Raw genomic sequence first — 23,653 nt, 5'->3', positions numbered from 1 at the left:
AATCCCAGTCAAAATGGGGTTGGACGTCTAGCGCTGTCAATGGCACTAAAAGATGAGCAGCCAGTCCAGTGAGTTAAATACCATTAACTTAAAAAAATAAAATAAATGAATTTAAAAAATCAACTTTAGTGTGTTATTGGTTGCTTTAACTAGAGCGTATTTGTTTCTATGATTTCAATTTGATTTATTTTGTTTTTATTAGCATTTAATCAATTCATATGTATATATTTTTTCATAAATATATAAAAGTTAAATTAAAATATTGCTTGATAATATAGAAAAAAAATACTATCATTAGAATTTAGACCTGGAGTCCACATATGTGAACATCACATTTTGGGTCACGTAGGCCACTTTTGTATACCAAAGGTTAATACAGTGGCCAGCATGAACCAAAATGTGATGTTTACATATGTGGATGGCAGGTCTTTATGGGGTAATCTTTTTTTAATTGCCAAATAAGTCACTTGCTCTATAAAGGGTTACGTTCATTAGTACTGTACGTTTTTACTGTTGGCAAAAGGATATATTGGCAGATTTTCTTCTTTTTTTTTTTTCTTAATCATATTTTGTCATACCTCTTGTACTTGAGGTGTACTGTATATTTAAACCACCCCCCACTTCAACCTTTTCAAATGACACAAGATTCATCACAGATTGTAAGTAGTTTATTCCTAATGTCAGTCTCTGTGTGACACATACAAAATACATTTTAAATCATTTGTATTTTTTTGTGATGAATTATGATTTTAAGGATACTGTACATTTTCACATTCATTTAGTAATTTTCTAGAGAGCCCCTCTTCATTGGGGTTCTATTAGATTGATTTTGAACATTTCCAAGCTGACTCTGATCGAGACAATCAACCACTAACACATTCACACATATAGAGTATTTTAAAGTCTTTGTGCATGTTTGGGGAATTTAAAGGGAAATGGGGCAGATTGAAAATATAATGACAACTACAAAAAGCAAAATTGCACTGATTTGATTGATAGGCTCACATACAATACACACATATCCATTTTTACACTGCTTATTCTCATTATGGTCAAGACAGGTAAGGGGCAGCCTATCTTTGCTGAATATAAAGGCAGGGTACATCCTGGAATGGTCGCCACTCACTCGGTACATTGAAGCAAATATGCATATTATGTTTTAGGAATGTTAGAAGCCAGAAACCTGTGCACAAACAGCACCTAAGTCAGTGCTCAGATTCTCAGTGCTACAGAAAGCTGTAATAATATCATTCATTTTCGCAAGGGGTAAACAAATATGTGGCTGTGAGTACTGTTATATCATCTATCTATACCAGGGGTCCCCATCTGCTAGGCCGCGGACCGGTACCGGTCTGTGGTGCATTTGCTACCGGGCCGCACAGAAATAATAATTTATTAACGACCGCATTCTAGCCGAATTAACCCTGTGCCCCTGCTTGACACACCAATATCCCTGTCTACTCTAGATATAATACTATGGGATAGATAAGAATGTCGTCATATAAATCCATTGATTGGACTGCTGGCAGTACATCTTGTTTTGTGTATATAATATATCTATGTGCGCTTGTCCTCGATAATAACGTATTACAAGGCCGCGGGCGTAGCACATTTGTTCCCCCACACGAGCGAAGATGACTAGAAAACAGACGTCTTTAGAGATATTTTTACGGCGAAAAGGGCACCTGACAAGCCAGAAGATGAGCCTACAACCTCGAAGACCCACGAACTGCGAAGTAGTGGATTCGTGACCCGTTTGTGAATAAACCAAGTGATTCGAGCATGTCTGTGCAACAGGAGGATCAGCTTGTAGAGATCGCAAATGACGGCGACCTTAAACGTACATTTGAGACAACAACTCTACCGAGGTTCTGGATTAAAGTCATTCCGGAATATTCTGACATCGCTACGAGAGCATTGAAAACCTTGCTACAAATTCCAACATCCTATCTTTGTGAAGCGGGCTTCTTAATTAATGCTTAACGACAAGGCGAAGTCGTAAATGGTGAGAGAGCGGTGTGCAGTTGTTGTGTGCAGCTAACATGGCAGAATGATTTTGAGGAGAACTTTTCTACATGTCCTTCCATGATCAAACGTAATTAACATTCCTTTCTTTAAAGAGAGTTTGTAGTGTTTACTTTGGAATCGCTGCATTTGCGGCCATTTTTAACGTTACGCTCATGCGCAGAACCGCATCGCTGCAATTTTTGATGGGTTGCAAAATATGTCAGAACACCGGTCCGTGAAAAAGACCCAAGTAACACCGGTCCGTGGTGCAAAAAAGGTGGGGACCCCTAATCTATACTGTACATTTATTAGTCTGCTATTTGTGCTCTAATATAAATAAGCGCAATAACCTTGCCATACACAGTACAGTACATAGTATAAATAAGGCCATCTTTGTTGTGTTAGCATTCCAAAGGTAACGTTGTTAAATTCAAAATATGTAATCCTTTTGTTTTATAGTTTAGTTTGACATTAAAACTTCAACTAGAATTGGAAGCTTGAAAACTTGAAACATGCAACTTGAAGCTTCCTGTTAAAAAAAAAAAAAATCTGCCAAACTAGAGCTTATTGTGAAGTGACTGGATATGAGATTGCTGCCACCAAACAATAAGGAGTTTGTATATGTACATCAAGGTTTGGCTCATAAATGAAGGGAAAAATATACAGCACCTCTTATGTTGTAAGTCAAGTACTCGTACATGCAATATCTCAAGGGACTGCAGTAAAATGAAATAATATTAATTAAATTGGATCTTACATCTTTGATTATGGAACATATTTTGAACATCCAAAACATTTAAATATCCTAATTGTTGTAGATACTGTATCAAATATGGTAATACTGTATTACGTTTTCATCACTTCATTTCAATTATTTCCTTAAAAGGCTTTAAAGGAAAAGAAAAGTGTTTAAAACCTAGAACCCCTCACTGAGCAGAAGAAACTTTCTGGTTCAAGAAATATTGGATTTCCACACAGCTCCATTTCTTTCAGATTCTGTGGAGAGAGAAAAAAAATCTTGTAGGTAAAAACAAATATACGCTTACAATAATTAAATTGTAAAAAAAAAAATAATAATAATAAAATAAATTAGCCTTACTGGCAATTTGCTCCTGACTGGATTTCTTCCTCTGTGATCCAGAAACCTAAAATCAAAATCATTTGTTTTTTACTACAAATAGTAATTACACAGACTGGAAAAGCAAATGAAAAAATATTTCACTTATTCAGCACCTTTTTCTTCGACCCAGCTGCTCTCAGAGCTGCAATCTTACTTTCGATATCAGACACCTGCAGAGAAAAGACAGGGTAATCGGTGTCACTTTTATTGACACATGATATAGAAAACCAAAAAATATTGTTATTGGTTGATGTGTGTGGCTGTTTTACCTCGCTTTCAGCACTCTGCACCCTGGCGGCAGTAAGCGCCACCACGTCTTCCAGCTCAGACAACTCCGAATCTGTTGTTCCTCCAAAACGATTTTTAGCACTTTGTTCAAGCCGCCGCAGTTTCGTTTCCAGTTCGTAAGACTGCCCGGCGGCAATGTAAACCTGTACACACGCGTGTCGCATGAGGAGTGGCATACCATGCCGAAATTAGTTTTGCATTTTTATCCTCTCACAAAGGATATTATACCCATAACACATACCAAGTCTCACACATAACTCACACATCTCTTTCACCTAACAAAAAGCCTGTCACTCATGCCAAAAATAACACCAGCACAAAATTCTATTTTTTATTCACCAAAACACCAGCAGCAGCCAGTACTTTTTGTCCAATACTTTTTTTGTATTTTTCTTAATCTAAGGAACTCTAAATAATCAGTTGAGGTTGTTCGGACATGAGGGTGAGAATGGGTTATTTTGGTAAGCGTGAGTTTTGTGAGGTGGTTAGGATTTTTTTGTTGAATGAGTTTTTTCAATGAGTTTTGTTATCTGTCAGAGTTTTTTTTTTTTTTTAAGTTTAGTTTTTTTTGGGGGGGTGAGTGTGTTTTTTCAGCAGGGATATTTTAAGGAGGGTTTTTTTTTTCTTCCTATTATAAGTGCAATTAGTTTTATCAATTGTGAGAAGGGTTTTTTTTTTTTTGTATGTTTAAGAGGCACCTCGTTGTGCCATGATACCGTATATAACCACTACAAACTCTTGTGACACACTTTAACACAATATGTTCTCTTAAGACCATGGGTGTCAAACATCACTATATCAATTTTTTTTTTTTTTTTTTTTTTTTTTTTTGAGGGCTGGCATCTGGGGTGAAATTATTAATATTTTTTTTTGTAATTGTTTACTTTAACAGTCATTACACGTATAGGTATTGCATTGCCTTTATAAAAAGAAAAAAGTAAACAAAAAACAACAACAGTTGTTTTCTGGAGTTTGATGCCCCTGTTTTAGGACAGAGTATATGTAATGTAAATTAATACAATATGGAAAGATCAACATCAAGGGCACTGCAGCCATTAGTTTGCACGAAATAAGTGTTTTACAATAGGCACAACCAGATATTGTTCTCATCTTGCAGAGATGAAGACATTTGGACTGATCTCAAAATGCAATTCTTGGTAGACTCCCTCTACCGTCGCAGAGATATACAGTGGGGGAAATAAGTATTTAATCAACCACTAATTGTGCAAGTTCTCCCACTTGAAAATATTAGAGGCCTGTAATTGTCAACATGGGTAAACCTCAACCATGAGAGACAGAATGTGGGAAAAAAACAGAAAATCACATTGTTTGATTTTTAAAGAATTTATTTGCAAATCATGGTGGAAAATAAATATTTGGTCTATACTAAGCCTGAACGATATATCGTTTAAACATCGCCATCGCGATGTGCGTGTGCGCAATAGTCCCATCGCAAGCACGTGCGATAGTTTTTCTTTTTTTTTATCCACATACGCCTCACTTTCTGGTCTGCGCACAGCCTCCTACCCTCCCTCTCCCAGCCTTTTGATCCTCTCAGTCACTGCAGCACAACAATGGCTTTGATCTGGCCAAAGAAGCAGACTTCACACGGGCATCTGTCAATCATCGTTTAACTTGTTGAAAGGAAGCCGCGCTGGAATGAATGTGTGTACTGTGGGGACGTTGGAGACATTTAAATGCCAGAAGTGATCATGAGGAGTTTGAAATTTCTACATGTCACTTCAACGGTCACAGCTAAAGTAGATAAACAGAAGCATTTAATAAAGCCAAGCATTTATCTGCTACAGTACTTTATTCTTGTTCAAAAATGATTTGGTTGGACAGTTATGTTTAAAACTTATCATCATTATGAAATTTGAAGTGCTTAAAAACCATTTATTTATATACATTTTTTAAATCACTTTGGGGGGGGAAGTTGGGGGGGGGAGAGAAAAAAACATGTCTTATACACGGTGCCCCAAAAAAAAGTTTATACTGCCATAATACAACTTAAATGCCATGTTTATTCATCTTAGAATTAGAATTGAATCACAAATTATACATTATTGTAAAGAACATGTACAGTACACTCTATTTTTCAATGTGTCCTCCCTTAAGTGTCACAACAGCCTCCAGGCGCCTGCGGAACGCTTCTTTATGTAGGATGCTGTCATCTTATCCCAAGATCTAACAATGGACCTCTCCAAGGCTGCCACAGAAGTTTGTGGCTTCTTACAGGCACTGTCCTCCACAGTTGCCCATATGCTATAATCCAGGGGATTGAGATCTGGACTCTGGGGTGGCCACATATCACCTTGTCAATCAACTTTTTGGTCCGCACAGATCGGCACTTCCAGACCCAGGTTTTCGTGAGGCCGTTCCAATATCTTTCAGCTTCTTATAACTTTGTAGACTGCACATCTGGATATTCTCAGATTTGCTGCAATCTCAGTAGGTGTCAGACCGGCACGCAGCAATTCAGGTACAGCTAAAGTTTTCTTCATTTTCAGCAGAAGCACAGTAATTGTAGAGACGAGAGATTACCAGCTGCATTGAGTGACCTTAATGAATCACTTAAGCATGACAACCTATTTAGATATGTTTCAATTGCTTTTAAACAAGCAGTCAACTGAGTGTAAACTTTTTTTCGGGTCAACCTGTATGTATCTCTTTCCAATGCTAAATCTGAATAAATACATTGGGCACAAAAACCGCACACAAAAAAAAAAATTAAAATGGGGGGGTGGGCTACTTCACGGTTTTTCACTTATCGCGGCGGGTTCTGGTCCCCATTAACCGCGAAAAACAAGGGATGACTGTACACTGTGGTGATCTAAAGTCTTTCCAAACAGCTATTTAAGTCATCTTGTGAAAATATCTTGAAAAAAAAATATATGAATTTTTTTTTAATATCGCAATATAATATCGCAAAATATCGCAAACCCCAAAAAAATCGCAGCAATAGTTTTTCCCAATATCGTTCAGGCCTAGTCTATACCAAAAGTTCATCTCAATATTTTGTTATGTACCCTTTGTTGGCAATAACGGAGGCCAAACGTTTTCTGTAACTCTTCACAAGCTTTTCACACACTGTTGCTGGTATTTTGGCCCATTCCTCCATGCAGATCTCCTCTAGAGCAGTGATGTTTTGGGGCTGTCATTGGGCAACACGGACTTTCAACTCCCAACGACGCCACCCCGTGGCGTCAAAATGATAACAAGAACGGGGAGCAAAAATCCCAGAACCACACGGGGGGACCTAGTGAATGACCCACAGAAAGCTGGGACCACAGTAACAATGGCTACTATCAGTAACACAATGCGCCGCCAGGGACTCAAATCCTGCACTGCCAGACGTGTCCCCCTGCTGAAGAAAGTACACGTCCAGGCCCATCTGCGGTTTACTAGAGAGCATTCGGATGATCCAGAAGAGGACTGGGAGAATGTGTTATGATCAGATGAAACCAAAAAAGAGCTTTTTCATAGAAACACAGGTTCTCTTGTTTGGAGGAAAAAAGAATACTGAATTGCACCATACCCACTGTGAGGCATGGGGGTGGAAACATCATGCTTTGGGGCTGTTTTTCTGCAAAGGGACCAGGACGACTGATCTGTGTAAAGCACAGGTGTCAAACCGGTCCTCAAAAGGCCGCAGTGGGTACTGGATTTCATTCCAACCAAACGAGATGAATACCTTATCACCAATCTGGTGTCTTACAAGTGTAATCAGTTGATTGCAGTCAGGTGTTGATTATTTTAGCACAAACCTCATTGGCAAAACTGTATGTGCTGGATCTGTTGGAACAAAGACCAGGACCCACTGCGGCCCTTTGTGGGATCGGTTTGACACCACTGTTGTAAAGGAAAGAATGAATGGGGCCATGTATCGAGAGATTTTGAGTGAAAATCTCCTACCATCAGCAAGGGCATTGAAGATGAGACGTGGCTGGGTCTTTCAGCATGACAATGATCCCAAACAAACAGCCAGGGCAACAAAGGAGTGGCTTGGTAAGAAGCATTTCAAGGTCCTGGAGTGGCCTAGCCAGTCTCCAGATCTCAACCCCATAGAAAATCTGTCCAGTCCAAGCTTGTGAAGAGTTACAGAAAACGTTTGGCCTCCGTTATTGCCAACAAAGGGTACATAACAAAGTATTGAGATGAACTTTTGGTATTGACCAAATACTTATTTTCCACCATGATTTGCAAATAAATTATTTAAAAATCAAACAATGTGATTTTCTGGGTTTTTTTCCCCACATTCTGTCTCTCATGGTTGAGCTTTAACCATGTTGACAATTACAGGCCTCTCTAATATTTTCAAGTGGGAGAACTTGCACAATTAGTGGTTGACTAAATACTTATTTGACCCACTGTGTGATTTAAAGCCATCTCAACTAATGTAAATGCGAGTACATGCAATAAACATGCAAAGGGAATGCAAGGAAAATACCTAATAGTCTTGTTTTGAAATGCCAGACATACACACACATAAACATAAAACATAAATAGTACTATATAAAAAGGATTAAATATGACCTTTACAAACATCACTGGTTAGTTTACTAATATTAGTATGACACATGGAACTTACTGTCACACTACTTCGTAGAGAGGAGTGTATGTTACCAACACATATAACTACGGTATTGAAAAAGACAGACAACACCTGGTATAAAGAACTGTTATGTGAAATGTGGTTGTAATATTTACTGTAAGTATTCAAATGGCAAATTACATTGACTTCTTATAATGGAGGAAAATAATGTTGGGGGGGAAAAAATGGCGCAGCCATTTTGTGATGTTGATTAAGTCCACACACAAAAACACTGATAGACTGGAACCTAGGTGCATGAGAGAGTTAGTATTACTGATGTCATGAGGAAGAGCAGGCAATCTTGAATACTTGCATCTGATTGGCTAAAATAGTACCAGAATAGACGAAATCTCTGCCCTCATGTCATGTGGCCACTTCATAGGTATATAGATAATATTGATTTTTTTTTCCATTTTCTATTGTTGCATATCAGAAAAATCCATTCCATGTTTTTATTTCTATTTGTTGAAAAAATTGTTTCAGCTGTGATGCACATGCATAAAGGTGTTGTCCGTCTCTTTGAGTAGTTTCTTTAAAATGAGTAAGCGAGTGTTATATAGGTTAAGGAAGAATTTATTTAAATTCATCAATATTTTTTTGTTTTATTTTGCATTTATCAATGCGACTAATTGCCAACAAAGGCACACAACTAACAACGCAGAGATGTCCTAAATTACTACTTGCATTAATCATTTTCATAGTCAATTAGTGCTCTAATTCAACTTTGCTTGTTTATCATTTTTTCCTGACTTTTTATGTTTGTCATATGGTGAAAATATTGTAATAATTTTAAAAAACAAAGAAACGTAGCTTATCCTTTACACACAAAGAGGTTAAGAAAGAGTAGTAAAGGTCAAAGGGCGTGCAATTTGCTAGAGGCTTACATTTTCCTCAAGTTGCCTGAATGCCTCATCGGCTTGTTTAGCATCGGTCCCTAACATGTTGGTTCTGTCGACCGGCTCTGACAGGCCGAATTCAACCATCGCGTTTTCTGTGGCATTAATGGTTCTCAGGGCCTCAGTGGTGAGGTCACAGAGGGCGGCGGCGGTTGATCTCTGAAAGTCACGTAGAGGGGACAGATGTTAGCAGTACAACACCAAACTTGCACACTAGTGCACAACACTACCAGCTTGAACGCACTACTAAACTTCCTCACATTATTTGAACAATATGCCTGCGGCAAACTCGAACAACTGTCCTGTTTCAAAGAAGCTTCAGATTTGCTCCTCAAAAGCAGGAATTGGTGTTCCTTGTATTAAATAAAAAATATTCACAATTATTGAAAGATTTGGACGCCATTAATAATATTATGAGTCGGATTACTTTGTTGTATTATAAAATGAATTCACTTTTTGTTATGGCTGGTAAATAAGTACAAAAAAATGACCACACAAAAATGTATGTGGTGATCTATCACTACAGACTAGACTTGTGCAGATTACCGGTTTGAAGGTATACCATGGTATGAAAACATCACGGTTTCAAAAGAGCATAAATTTTACCATCCCTAAGGTATTGGCTATTTTTTCATGTCCCAAAAATGCAGGGACAAATCATTCGCTTGCAGCTGCAGGGCTCAACCCTCTCCCACCGGTTGTTGCTCTGTGTCAGTGAGTTAGCTGTGCTGCACAATAGCTGGAGGAGGTGAAACTCCTCAACTTTTTCCCCCATCAAAGAAAATGAAATCGCTAATATGGGAGTACTTCGGCTCCAGAAAAGTTATAGAGGGCTTTGGTTTAGAGGAGGAGGAGGAACCGACATGTAAAACATGTTTACGGAGTGTGGCTGCCAAGGAGGCAATACCTCTAATATTAAATCAGAATTATACAAAATTAAAAGTTAGTAAACACTGTCATAAACGTTTTTCACCAGCTACGAGAGTTAACTCCAGCGCGTTTAGTGTGTCCAGCGGTGGTAAAACATGGTGTTTTTTTTCTCTGGCAACTGTCTGTGTTGAGAAAGATGTGATGGCTGTGGGTTTTGGCTCACCTAAAGGACGACGTTGATTCTAATGTTATTTAGAATATTTAAGTTATTTTTTTATTAGTTATAACTTTACATTGTACTTATGTTCCAATTTGCCAATATGATTTAAAAAATATAAATCGTGTTCAAAGGAAAAAAAGTTTGTTTTTTAACCCAGATATCTTAAAGTTTCTAACATATTTTAAAGCTACAATTGCAATACCGTGATACCGTAAAACCGTGATATTTTGGTTTAAGGTTATCATACTGTCGGAATTTCATTCCAGCACATGCCTATTACAGACTGATCACTAACACATTTCATTCATTCATAAAATCTCTTAATTTAATTAGCAGTAAAGTGAAAAGTAAAGCTCATTTTCAAAAGCAAACATAAGTTAATTTGACAGACTGATGTTTTTAGAAAATATTGTGTTAGTATACACAGGCACCTTGATTCTGTTACAGGGACAAACAAAAGCAGAATAGAAACAAACTGACACACAGAAAAATGGATGCTTGACATACTGTATATACTGTAGTATGCGCAAAACGTTCAAACATTTGCTTTGACCTTACATCCAGTTTCACATTTCTTTTCTCATCTCTTAGCACACTATGGACGGAGCATACCCTACCTTCTGTGCTTCACTTGGCACGTCCTCGCTGGATGAGCTCAGATCCTTCATAGAGTCCATAGTGGCCGCTGCCTTGCTAGCACTTTTGGTCTTTCCCCCCGTGAAGGTCTTCTTGTCAGGCTCGTCATCTGATGAAAGGCATTTGTTTCCTAGGTTCCCTGCCAGCTCGCTCAACTTCTTCATCAGTTTCTCTTCCTCGTTCAGTCCTGATGACCCGGATGTCTGCAGGACAGTGGGACGGGAAAGACCAGAGGGTTAATATACAGTACAAATCTGGAAAGAACAGAAGCATAGGCAAATGGCCAGGTAAGGCAAATTTAATTGTATAGCACAATTCAACACAAGGCAATTTAAAGTGCTTTACATCACATGAAGATCCACAAGCAGAGATAAAATGATATATATAAATCACATTGAATCAAAAGAAAGTTAAAACAAAGACAATTGAAACAGGAAATAAAATTATACATAAAATGAATAAAAAGCAAATAGCTTGAAATTTGACAGAACTTCTACAAAGAATCACTAATTTTTCTTGGTCACCTTGTCAGCTGGTGTCATCTTCTCCTCCAGACGATTCAGCAAACCCTCAATGGCAGACATGCGTTTGTTCAACTCGTTTATCTGCAGAGTCCATACAATCAGAAAGTACATCACTGCGCAAATGCATCATAGGAAACAAGGCTCTGGAAACGGGTTTCTATTTTGAACTACTTCGAGTGAAATATCAAACATGCTTTTGTAGCGCGAGTTCTCGTCTCCCAATCAGTGCACACAAAGACTGATCTCCATGACAACACAGCAAACTAGCTTGTTTTATGTCAAATGCTAAAACTAATAGTGCCATCAGCCATTAAACTGGGTAAGAGCTCACTTAATTTCAAGCTGATTGTCTTACTGGTGGGGCTTGGCCCAGGTTCTCCTGAGATGAGGCTCGGCTATTGCGGCGGCGGTGGGGCGGTGGCTGGTACATTGGTGGAAACCTCTGACACTCTTCCTCATCAGATGTGTCAATGTACTGCTGACGAGCCATCGAGCTGATCTTGGACAAAGATCGAGTTCGAACCATCCGATTTTCACCATAATCATCTAGAGTCCCGCCCAAAACAATCCACCATTAGAAAAAAATTGGAAAATGTTTGTTATAGGAGTGTATGTTTGAGTTTGTTTGTACCAGTTCTCATCGCGTAACGATCCAGACTTCTCCTACGATTCATCCGCTGTAGGTTATAGTCAAATTCTGCATCATTCCTGTACGCTCGTTCCTCTTGAATTTGCTGGAAAGTTGACACAGAAACGTGAATTTGTTGTATGGTTTTACTGAGATGAAATTTAGCTAGCAGCAGGGGCGAAAGTGGGCCAGAACGGTCAGGGACGCAGTTCCAGTATAAGATTCAGGGCCTGGAACGCAGTTCAGGTATAAGATTCATATAAGATGCTGTTCCGGTACACGGTGCTTTGATTCCAAAGATATGACGGCAAATGTAAAAAAAAAATGCTAAGCTGCCACACACGCATTTCATTTCCAGAAGAAAACATTCTACCAACATCAGCTTTACATACACAAATGTTTACAACAAGCATAATAAAGTGCTTGTGTAGCGTAATCCGTTTCCACCGATATTCATTATTTTATTCTATTCCACGGACAGCATGGAGGTTTCCCCATCTGCTGCATTTATCTGAGTCTGATGATGATGAGTCACGTCAATGTGTGAATGCAAAGCAAAACGCCTGGACTCATTTATCCATTCAATTGGCTGACATACTGACATGTGATCAGCAGAGATAGTTAGCTCTGATTGGTTCAAATGTGCATGTTTTCTGGAACAGTGAAAAAAAAATTTGTTGAATTGATGCGACAAAAAAGGGCAATGCAACAGAAAATGGATCAAATCTTAAAGAACAAGGAAAGAGTTGAGGAGGCTTATTTATCATATTTAGTTTTATTTGCTCTGATGGGGAGGTTTAGAACATCTTAGTGTCAATGTGCACTTTGGACTTATATTTGTTGATTTATGTTAGGCTACTTATTCATTTCCTTAAGATTTAAAAAAGTCAATGTTTGCGCGATCTTCAAAATATATCACCTAGACTACTGTCCCATTGTGTGGTCCAGTGCTGCCAAGAAAGACCTTGACAAAATCCAGATAGCTCAGAATCGGGCTGCTGGATTAGCTCTAAACTGTCCTTTTCGTACAAATATTAATGCAATGCATCAAAGACGGTCATGGATGAAAGTCAAGGACAGATTGACATGTAGTACTGTGCTTTCTTTGCACAAAATCTGGATCTCACACAAACCTTTTAGCCTGTTCTCTAAACTTCAGACCCCCTGTAACAGACATGGGTTTAACACGAGATGTGCTTCAAGTGCCACGTTTATTTTGCCACTGCCAAAAACAAATGCACTTAAAAGAACATTTATTTATCGAGCTGTTTCATGCTGGAATTTACTGCCTCCTGAAATGCTTACAACAAGCAATCACATTTTAAAACAAGTCTTAAAAAATCTATAATTTGTAAGGAAGTGATGCTTATTTAGCCATTGTAAATATATGTAGTTGTTTTATTTTTTTTTCCACACTGTAGAAATGTAAACCTGCTTTATGCTATTAATTGTTTTGTATATATTGTAAAATTACTGTGAATGGACCCCAGGAAGAATAGTCTCTACTTTGGTAGAGACTAATGGGGATCCTTAAATAAATAAATAAATAAATAAATATATTCCATTTCACTCTGCATAATATAAGTCATTTGTACCAATTTTTCTGAATGTATGTTATTTATATTCTTATTATTTAAAAAAAAAAAATAAAAGAAAAGAAAGCAAAAGTAAATGTTTACATTAACTTCAATTTTAATATACATCCTATGTTCTTAATTAGTTAAAATTGAGATTTGGCATTTAGTATGTGTGGAAATGAGGAAAAATAGAAATTAGGAGAAGGAGGTTGGGATTATTGCTGTTTTTGTTACCTTTTATTTTGCAAATCATTGGAAAAATACAATTATGAATGAAAATCAGTTTTTGTACAGTATGTGTTATAGAAATAACTGTGCCAAAAGTTTTCTTTGCATTTCAGTAGTTTTAGATCAGGGGTGGGCAAACTATTCCACAAAGGGCCACAGTGGGTGCGGGTTTTCATTGCAACCCATCAAGAGGACACCGTTTCACCAATCTGATCTCTTACAAGTGCAATCAGTTCATTGCAGTCAGGTGCTTCTTGTATCCCCAGACCTCTCATTGGTTAAACTGCCTGTGCTGGATCAGTTGTAACAAAGACCAGGACCCCTTGAGGACCGGTTTGCCCACCCCTGTTTTAGATGGTTTGCCCCCCCAAAAAAATAAAAATAAATAAATAATTAACATTTCTGGCTCCGTGGCAAACTTCATGTCGGGGAGTTCTGGCATGAAATTTTTGCCACTTTCACCCCTGGCTAGCGGTAATAAAAGTGACTTCCTAAATATTATATATATACAGTGCCTTGCAAAAGTATTCGGCCCCCTTGAATCTTGCAACCTTTCGCCACATTTCAGGCTTCAAACATAAAGATATGAAATTGATTTTTTTTGTCAAGAATCAACAACAAGTGGGACACAATCGTGAAGTGGAATAACATTTATTGGATATTTTAAACTTTTTTAACAAATAAAAAACTGAAAAGTGGGGCGTGCAATATTATTCGGCCCCTTTACTTTCAGTGCAGCGAACTCACTCCAGAAGTTCAGTGAGGATCTCTGAATGATCCAATGTTGTCCTAAATGACCGATGATGATAAATAGAATCCACCTGTGTGTAATCAAGCCTCCGTATAAATGCACCTGCTCTGTGATTGTTTCAGGGTTCTGTTTAAAGTGCAGAGAGCATTATGAAAACCAAGGAACACACCAAGCAGGTCCGAGATACTGTTGTGGAGAAGTTTAAAGCCGGATTTGGATACAAAAAGATTTCCCAAGCTTTAAACATCTCAAGGAGCACTGTGCAAGCCATCATATTGAAATGGAAGGAGCATCAGACCACTGCAAATCTACCAAGACCCGGCCGTCCTTCCAAACTTTCTTCTCAAACAAGGAGAAAACTGATCAGAGATGTAGCCAAGAGGCCCTTGATCACTCTGGATGAACTGCAGAGATCTACAGCTGAGGTGGGAGAGTCTGTCCATAGGACAACAATCAGTCGTACACTGCACAAATCTGGCCTTTATGGAAGAGTGGCAAGAAGAAAGCCATTTCTCAAAGATATCCATAAAAAGTCTCGTTTAAAGTTTGCCACAAGCCACCTGGGAGACACACCAAACATGTGGAAGAAGGTGCTCTGGTCAGATGAAACCAAAATTGAACTTTTTGGCCACAATGCAAAACAATATGTTTGGCGTAAAAGCAACACAGCTCATCACCCTGAACACACCATCCCCACTGTCAAACATGGTGGTGGCAGCATCATGGTTTGGGCCTGCTTTTCTTCAGCAGGGACAGGGAAGATGGTTAAAATTGACGGGAAGATGGATGCAGCCAAATACAGGAACATTCTGGAAGAAAACCTGTTGGTATCTGCACAAGACCTGAGACTGGGACGGAGATTTATCTTCCAACAGGACAATGATCCAAAACATAAAGCCAAATCTACAATGGAATGGTTAAAAAATAAACGTATCCAGGTGTTAGAATGGCCAAGTCAAAGTCCAGACCTGAATCCAATCGAGAATCTGTGGAAAGAGCTGAAGACTGCTGTTCACAAACACTCTCCATCCAACCTCACTGAGCTCGAGCTGTTTTGCAAGGAAGAATGGGCAAGAATGTCAGTCTCTCGATGTGCAAAACTGATAGAAACATACCCCAAGTGACTTGCAGCTGTAATTGGAGCAAAAGGTGGCGCTACAAAGTATTAACGCAAGGGGGCCGAATAATATTGCACGCCCCACTTTTCAGTTTTTTATTTGTTAAAAAAGTTTAAATTATCAAATAAATTTTGTTCCACTTCACGATTGTGTCCCACTTATTGTTGATTCTTGACAAAAAAATCCAATTTCATATCTTTATGTTTGAAGCCTGAAATGTGGCGAAAGGTTGCAAGATTCAAGGGGGCCGAATACTTTTGCAAGGCACTGTATATATATATATATATATATATATATATATATATATATATATATATATATATATATATATATATATATATATATATATATATATGTATATTTACATGACAAGAAAAATTTGTCAATCCGAATTCAAACATTGAGATCCACTGACGGCATTCTTGTAAACTACCTTATTTCACTCAATGTATGCCACTGACAGCAATAGACATCAAATCCATTTGAACAGGGATGGCAGTCATCCCTATTCAAATGGATTTGACGTCGATTGCCATCAATGCTGACCATTTTCAGGTTTTCAGGTAAATCTTTGCTACGATTTTGTGACAATGTCAAAGTTGTTGTTTTTGTTATTTTCTAAACTGGAGACACATTTTAAACAGTAATAGAATTTGTCTCCCAATTTGCACACATTCTTAAAATAACATCATACCTACCATCATGTTGCCAACATAATGTGACCTAACCCAGAAAACAGGTTAGTGGAATGACAAAATAATTTGAACAACACTTTAGAAAGTATGAGATCAAACCATTACGTCATCAACCCACAGCATACAGTGGCTGCCTGCTAACCTGTTTTTAAGGTTTGTTCACGTGGCAATGCATTGTGGCAGTAGCAAAGTGTAATGTTGTTAAACATGGTGTCCTGCTGAGATTTTATAGAGAGTTAAATGATTTTTGCTTAGTTCTTATTCCATGAACAGATTATTCAGGATATTTTGTTCTGATTAATTGCAGCATGTATAACAAATGTGTATGTGTGTTTATTGCCTGCTCTAATTTAACTTTTTTGTGTGTTTCTTTGTAGCTTTCTAACAGTTGTCTAACAGCTTTCTAAATTGTATTATACTACCTGCACTGATGGGCGCCGTGATGAGGGGAAGTAATCCTCTGAGTCAAAGTCAAATGGATGAACTGACAGCAGACGTTTGTTTTTACGCATCTGAAAGACAATTTGTGTTTAAAAAAAAAAAAAAAAAAGCAAGATTTTATTTATTTATTTAATCCAATTTGTTTTTACCGTTTTATATCGTTGTGCCTCAACTTCTTGATCATCATCCATAGCATTGTAGTAGTCTGCAACATAAAATTATTATGTTTTTGCTTGAGGTTTTGACATTTTTGGGGGGGTTTACATAGTCAATGAAATTATACTATGATTAGTAATATATTATTTAACACATGAAAGTGCCCCCCCCCCACCACCACCACCACCAAAGAAAATCCACTGCGGAGATATCTCTTTATTGCAAGTTCTGTTTACGCCTTGTTATCATGGTAAACTCTTTACTCTGCATTTGCATGAAAAACAACCATTCCACTTAAGCCGGGGTCCCGTAAAGTAATGTTTCATCTTATCAGTATCAGTACTATACACTTACATACTGCTTCATAGTGAAAACAGGCAAATCTTTGTGTTCAGAGGTTTTTTGGTGTATAACATGGGTTTTGCACATTTTTGTTTATTTGTCTGCTTGAATTTTTAAAAAGGTATTTTAGGACTCACTGCTGCGGACATCGGGCATGCTCTGAGTGTCGTCATCACGTCCACCTGTCACAAGAAGTACCCTATTAGTTGTCAACATATGATGCCTACTTTTATTCATTCTTTCATTAATTTTCCATGCTGCTTATTGAAGGAAAAGAAAGTCATTTTTTCCTTGTTACAGGTTCTTTAATTGTCTTAACAAACAGGAGTTGACGACACACAATTCAGGAACAAAAAGAAAGCATTAATCACCTAAGATATGTAAATTTATTAAGGAAAGTAATTTAAAGCTGATCGATCAGGACACATCTCCTAAAACACCACGAAATGACCCACAGAAGAAGTGCCCCCAATCTCGGAGAGCATACCATTTATATTTGCTGTCTTCCACGAACCATGGAATAAAAACAGCAGCCTAGCACCGCCCATAGCTAGACAAAAAATGGAAGGGAAAATCCTTGTACTGTAGATAACACAGAGCTATGAGAAATTAATGTACAACCAAGGCCGGCCCAGCCTTTACGCAGACTATGCAGCTGCTTAGAGCAACCACTAGGGGTCCCCCAATCAGGCAACCTCATTTTATAGTTGTTAATAGAGCATCGTGAATAATGTGACGCACATTGCCGTTTATCTATGCAAACATCCATTTTCTTGTCATTACAATCTGGAAACCTGGAGAGTGACGTGAAACCTGCTTTGCGATGATTAGTACTCAAACTTGCTTGGAAAACAGATGCACGAATATGTCGAAGAGAATTTATCCTTCTGGAACAGAGAAACGAAAGAAGAAGAAAATCGGAGAAGAAAAGAAACAACAGTATCAAGGTCATAGAGCATGTTGTTGTTGTTGTTGTTGTTGTGCAAGACACTCCGACTTGAACGTTGTTGTCAGCTGAGCTTGTCAATATGTCGTACTGGTAATTGCCATTAGCTGCAGGGCGAAGGCCTGGAGCTAATCAAGTAAAGCCGAGCAAGTTGTCACCTGTCGGCAACGGCAAATGTGCGGCGTCCGCTGATTGTAGTCAAACGAAATATTGGCATTTTATGCTTTTGGACTGGAGAGCATAGATATAGGCTAAGTCTACACTAGGACGGATAATGGCCTTAAACGTGTAATTACTTGGACTATACCACATGTCGGCTACACTAGTATGCCTATTATCCGGATTAGTTGTTAGACGGCTAATGTAGGCGGGTAATGTTACCCAGCGCCTACACGCCGCTTAATATGGACTGCTGTCACCGTACAACATTCGGATACTCAGCACGGGACGTCATGCCGTTGTTGTTTTTAGTGCGGCACGACAGCATCGTAAACAATGAAGGCGGACGATCACGACGTGGCATTCCTGCTCTTTTCTTTTCCACACATTTTTCTTAAAACTTCAAACTACGTCTCAATAATATGCTTCAATTCAGTGCCCATTTGGGGTCCTCCCGTCACGGATGAGGTGGAGATGAGCGTTTTTTACAGAGCTCGTTTCCCAAGTTGTCTCCGATCAGCCAGCTGCGGGGCTGGCCCCACCCAACTCAATGCCGACCGAACATGAGAACTGTATATAAAAATGTGTAGAGGAAAATTAAACCCCCAAAAGTGACCTGCGTGGTACTCCCAGTCAAAGAGGCGCGCGATCATGTTTTCCCCCCGACATTTCTGCCTGTTAAAATTGTTGCCACTTCCAGAATCGCCACTTTTATGCACAAGCAGTCCAGTCCCTGTTGCTGCTTCCAGGAAATACAGCGCCACACCATATGCTTCTATTTGTTATTTTCCAAGTGGTGAGAGCGCAACTGAGCATTTATTGTAACATCCCAAGTAATGATGTCGGGCTTCCGTTGTTTTATAAAGATTTATTTCAATCACAAAACACGGCGCCTGCACATAAAAGCAGAGCATACTCTCCCTTCCACTCTCGCTCCTGTGTGATGCGTTTAATTGCGATCACGAAAAAAACTGATCAAAAAATAATGACAGTCTAGAAGGAGTACTAATTTCGAAATTTTCCACTGGCTAGGAATGAGTTTCCGTTTCAGAGATAAACTGTGCGGGCGATGATGTAACACATGAACTCCTTTTTACGCATGCGTAGTTTGCGCAAATGCAGGCGTACCTCGCAGAAGCGGAAAGGCCCTTAAACGCACCTTAAACGAAGTCTGGACAGGTATAGAAATAGTCGGCAAAATATCCTGGAGAAAATGAAAAGTCCTAGTGTAGACGTAGTTCATTTACTGTATATCGTACATTATTATCAAGTAGTATGCCATGTATCAGCCTATCACACGTTTTTGTTGACGAATATTTTCCTGGGCTGAGTTTTGTTCCATGTAATCATATTTTGTACTTTGGATGCGTCAAAGGAGCTACGGAGAAGTATGTTGGAATTGGAGGTGAAGTGCCGTCCTCTTCACAAGAAGATGATTTCCCCAAATGTACAATTCAAGGTAATACTTGGCAATGTCGTGTACATAGTTATGAGATCAAGAATCAAGAAAGATGCACATAAAGTTACAATTTTAATACATTTTTACGAAAATATGGGCCCCTTGGCATTATTTTGCTTAGGGCCCCCAAATGGCCTGGGCCGGCCCTGTGTACAACCACGTGAAATGAACAGATATGTATTTGTGTGAATAAATGGAAATATATCTCTTCATTATGCTCACACGGGTTGCATGGCTGCTGGGGCATATTCCAGCTGACTATACCAAGAAGCAAGGTACACCCTGAACTGTTTGCCAGCCAACTGCAGGGCACAATGTAACAAGCAATCATTCATGCTCACATTCACATCAACGGACAGTTTGGAATGTTCAATCAATCTGTCAAGCATGTTTCTGAGATATGGGAGGATATTGAAGTGCCTGTGCAGGCACAGGGGGAACTTAACTGTGAGGCATAATGCTGACCAGCCAAACACTGTTAAAATGTTAAAAGTCTGTTCTAACTTGTTAATTTCATGAAACAGTCCGCATAATTATATCATACACGTATACGTATTTATGGGAGAATGCACAAGCTTCTGACAGCAGTTATGTGGGATTTGTGAGCAGTAAAATGAACAAAACCATTTTCAATACTGCTTATCCTCATTTGAGTCGTGAGTGTGTTGGTGCCTATCCCAGTTGACTCTGGGGAGCGTTTTAAGTTCCAAGTGTGGTCACAAACAAATCACCGGTAATCTGTTTCATCAAAATAATTACTGTTCAGATTGCATTTCCTCAGCACTCACCATCTCCATTCAGCCTCTTGTAGAGTGACCTCATGACCTTTGCACTGCCAAAGCGCTTAAAACGGTTGCGGATGTTGTCATGGTACCATCCCAGGGTGCCAATCTTCAGAACCCTTCAGGAGCAAACACAGCATTAATTGAGGTAAAACTAAGCTGCACGGAACATGAACGCGTGACTCACCTGGTCATTCGGCAGTTGTCGCACACCCAGCCATGCTCTTTCTTGTTGTAGCGGCTGCATGACTTGCAGATGAACATGCGGCAGTCCAGGCACTGACGCTTGCTGTTCACCAGGAATTTGAAGGGTTGCAGGCAACGGATACACAGGGAGTCAGCCAAATTATTCTGTGCGCCCAGCAGCTCACGCTTGTTGTCCTCTTTCTCAATGGAGTCCTTTAATTTTCTGTCAAATAACAGCAGCTTATTCGTTCTGTGTGATGTTGTGATTTGGGTATTTTCTGACATGAAAAAGTGCACACTTGTTAACTTTTCTCACAAAAACACTTGTGAATTCAGCTCAATTGATCATGAAGCGAATTAGGATTGCTGCAATTGTGCATGGACTGAAAACTGTGTTGAGAAAAAAATGTGGTGATAAAGAATTAAACCGTTTTTCAGTTTTCCTGTGGCATGCTAAAAACAGGACTCAGCGTTGCGCTTGGGTCTAGTAAGAAACTAGAGGGAGGTGTATACAATTACTGTCACATTGTTTAAGCTGCAGCCTAAATGGCAAATGTTGTTGTGTGCAGGCTAAAAACAACACAATGGCAAGCAAGGAGCTGAGGTGCTGTAGATGAGGCCGCTGCCCCTCCCTCAGCCGCCAGGAGCACTGATTAGCCTGCAAGCTAGCCAATTGCTAGTGCCGCCTATCCTGGTGTGCGGATATACAGTATTCCAGCTACTCACACGTTTTGAACGCATACATTTTCTCAGTTCAAACATACAATAAGGATGCATAGGCAAGATGCTAAGCAATTTAGCATCTCTTTTTAAACTGGGCACAGTTTTCAATCCATTGTATTTGGGAGCTTGATGTTTGTTTGGATAGCCAATTGAAAATGGAAAGAACCAATGATAGATAGATGCTGTACATTTTCAACTCATCAGTCTTCTGAACATGACTGAAAAACAACTGAGATTCTGACACAAAGTATATCAGTCATGGGAATCTAATTGTTCTAGTGATAATCTAATTCTGGCCCTGAAAATCAAGTTATGCTTGTGATGATAGCAATTGTGAAAAGGATGATGAAATTGCAGACGTTATCATCAGAAGTAGTATTTTCTCGTGTGGGTTCACCTACATTCGCTTGTATAAACCTCCAAATTGTGTGAGTATGTGTGTATTTGAGTCTGCTGTGGAGTCACAAGAGTGTCTTTGTGGCCTCTCCGTGTGACTCTGTCATGATGTGCTGCAGCTTTCACGCTCACATTCCTTGACTTCGCGTGAAAACATCACTTAAGTCCAAAAGACCTTTTACAAGTCGATTTAAAAAATAAAACTGTTACACTAAAATACTTTTTCAACTCACCTCTCTGTGAATAGGTTTTTCTAACTCAGTTGCATTGATTGTCATAGAGTATTTTATTTTTGATCAATTTTAACATTTCATCATTATTATCAATCTGTCAGTATCGACAATGAAACCCACCCTAGTCGTTCTTCCTCATTCTTCCGGAGGTTGAAGTCACGTTGGATCACCTCCCATACATGTTTCGCTTCTTCGTCAGTTAGACGAGACAAATCCAGTTTACGCTCCATGATGAGGTCACTTTTTTACTGATGAAGCAAGAAAAAACTATACTGTAGTCATTGTATTAAAAATCATAACATTAAATTTGGAAAAATGTATCTTTAATCAATTGCATTGTATTTGAAATGTTGCTCATTAAGATCTAAAATCTTCATAGGCAGAAACCTCAAGGTAAAGAATCGCAGAATAGCAATCAAGTAAGATATAAATTTGTTATGAAGGGTGAAACTCATTTAAAATTTTAATAATGGAAGATTCTCTAAACACTGTCTAAATGGTTTGATCAAATAACATTTAAAGACTATAATATCCTCCAATTTAAAAGACTGACAAAATTCAAAGTTATCAAAACTAATAATTTCAAAAATGCATCTTTATTTTTTCTATTTTAAAGTTAAAATTAAAGGATTTGGATAAAGAAAATAGAAAAGAGAAGGGGGAACTCACCTCAGTGCAGCTGCTGCTGAATCATCCAGTGCTGAACTAAGAAGGTCAGCTTATCACATGTTCACATCCTCCTGACATCATCAGGATCACGCTCACAATAAATACTTTGTTTACTGCATGAGAACATCAGACTTTCAGGTATCCACCAGGGTCTATTAAGAAAAATATTTTCTGACCGTTCAGGCTATGTATTTATCTATTTTGCATCTCCTTTAGCTCTGGTCAGAATGTATTAATTATAATTAATCATTCCAAAGCTTATAAAGCAATGTTCATGGCAAAATTTTACCGTCTCTTCACGACACACGGGAATACATTGTCTGGGTAGCATAAAAGTCTGTTTCAAATTAGCTAACTATTGGCTACTACTCTTGTCAGCTCTGTATATCTAACCTTGCTGGAGAAATTAGGTTTTGGTACTGGTCTTGTTGCTACAGTCAGCAACGTATGCTGGATTTTCTAGCAGGGATAATGAATAATTGATTGTTAAAAATAATAATAATACATTTAACATGAATTTAAGCATATGTTGGAGACAGCATATATTTAAGAAAATGAGTCAGATCAGTGCTTTTGCATTTAACAGAATCTTATGGCATTTTACACAGGTAGAAGCAGAATGTGAGTACATTTATTATTACTATTATTAATTTTTACCTTCTGCTTATTGTTACTTTTTATATCAGTGATATCTGTAATTCAGGACACCTACTGACACACTGGGATGACTGTGCCTACCATGCCTCGCTCCATAGCTGTTTTTGCCCATCAACTTTTCACGCAGCACGCCACATGTGATGCAATGCTCGGGGGCGACACTCTGTTAGTTGACTGGCTAGGCATCGCGAAAACAACACCAGCAGCAATTGCGAGGGACACTGTGCATTTGTATTTTCAATGTAAATGTAATGCAAAACTATTTGTCTGTTTGTTTGGAAGGTAACATATCTCTGTGCAAAAATCACAGCATTTTATCTAAGAACGAAACAGTATATTTCCTGGTTTAATT

At 38.6% G+C, this 23,653-nt stretch overlaps 1 protein-coding gene across 3 annotated transcripts; it reads right to left on the bottom strand.

Annotated features, from left to right (window-relative positions):
* Positions 1-678: 678 nt before the first annotated feature.
* Positions 679-22,675, bottom strand: mlpha (melanophilin a). Of its 3 annotated transcripts, XM_057858490.1 has the most exons (16): positions 22,645-22,675; positions 22,096-22,223; positions 20,625-20,846; positions 20,444-20,556; positions 17,229-17,273; positions 16,743-16,798; positions 16,575-16,664; positions 11,787-11,889; positions 11,511-11,701; positions 11,156-11,236; positions 10,613-10,834; positions 8,894-9,064; positions 3,397-3,558; positions 3,241-3,297; positions 3,107-3,152; positions 679-3,003 (listed from the first exon to the last, which is right to left on the bottom strand). In XM_057858490.1, the coding sequence occupies exons 2-16, from the start codon at positions 22,203-22,205 to the stop codon at positions 2,960-2,962; spliced, it is 1,713 nt and encodes a 570-aa protein (XP_057714473.1). In that variant the 5' UTR covers positions 22,206-22,223; positions 22,645-22,675; the 3' UTR covers positions 679-2,959. The 3 variants fall into 3 exon arrangements, with proteins under 3 accessions (XP_057714473.1, XP_057714474.1, XP_057714475.1); XM_057858491.1 differs by lacking the exon at positions 8,894-9,064; XM_057858492.1 differs by lacking the exons at positions 679-3,003; positions 3,107-3,152; positions 3,241-3,297; positions 3,397-3,558 and having other exon boundaries at positions 8,710-9,064.
* Positions 22,676-23,653: the final 978 nt, after the last annotated feature.

This window comes from Corythoichthys intestinalis, chromosome 2, assembly GCF_030265065.1.
Source record: "Corythoichthys intestinalis isolate RoL2023-P3 chromosome 2, ASM3026506v1, whole genome shotgun sequence".
Classification (NCBI taxonomy): domain Eukaryota; kingdom Metazoa; phylum Chordata; class Actinopteri; order Syngnathiformes; family Syngnathidae; genus Corythoichthys; species Corythoichthys intestinalis.
This window is presented reverse-complemented; position numbering and strand designations above follow the sequence as displayed.

What these genes read in the sequence shown, in the direction of transcription:
- mlpha (XM_057858490.1), bottom strand. Translation starts at nt 22,205, where the DNA reads ATGGAGCGTAAACTGGATTTGTCTCGTCTAACTGACGAAGAAGCGAAA. An exon ending in ACCTGGGCCAAGCCCCACCA is followed by an intron (nt 11,237 to 11,510) that starts GTAAGACAATCA and finishes TGGACTCTGCAG; the next exon opens with ATAAACGAGTTGAACAAACG. An exon ending in CAGCTGGGTCGAAGAAAAAG is followed by an intron (nt 3,153 to 3,240) that starts GTGCTGAATAAG and finishes TTTTGATTTTAG; the next exon opens with GTTTCTGGATCACAGAGGAA.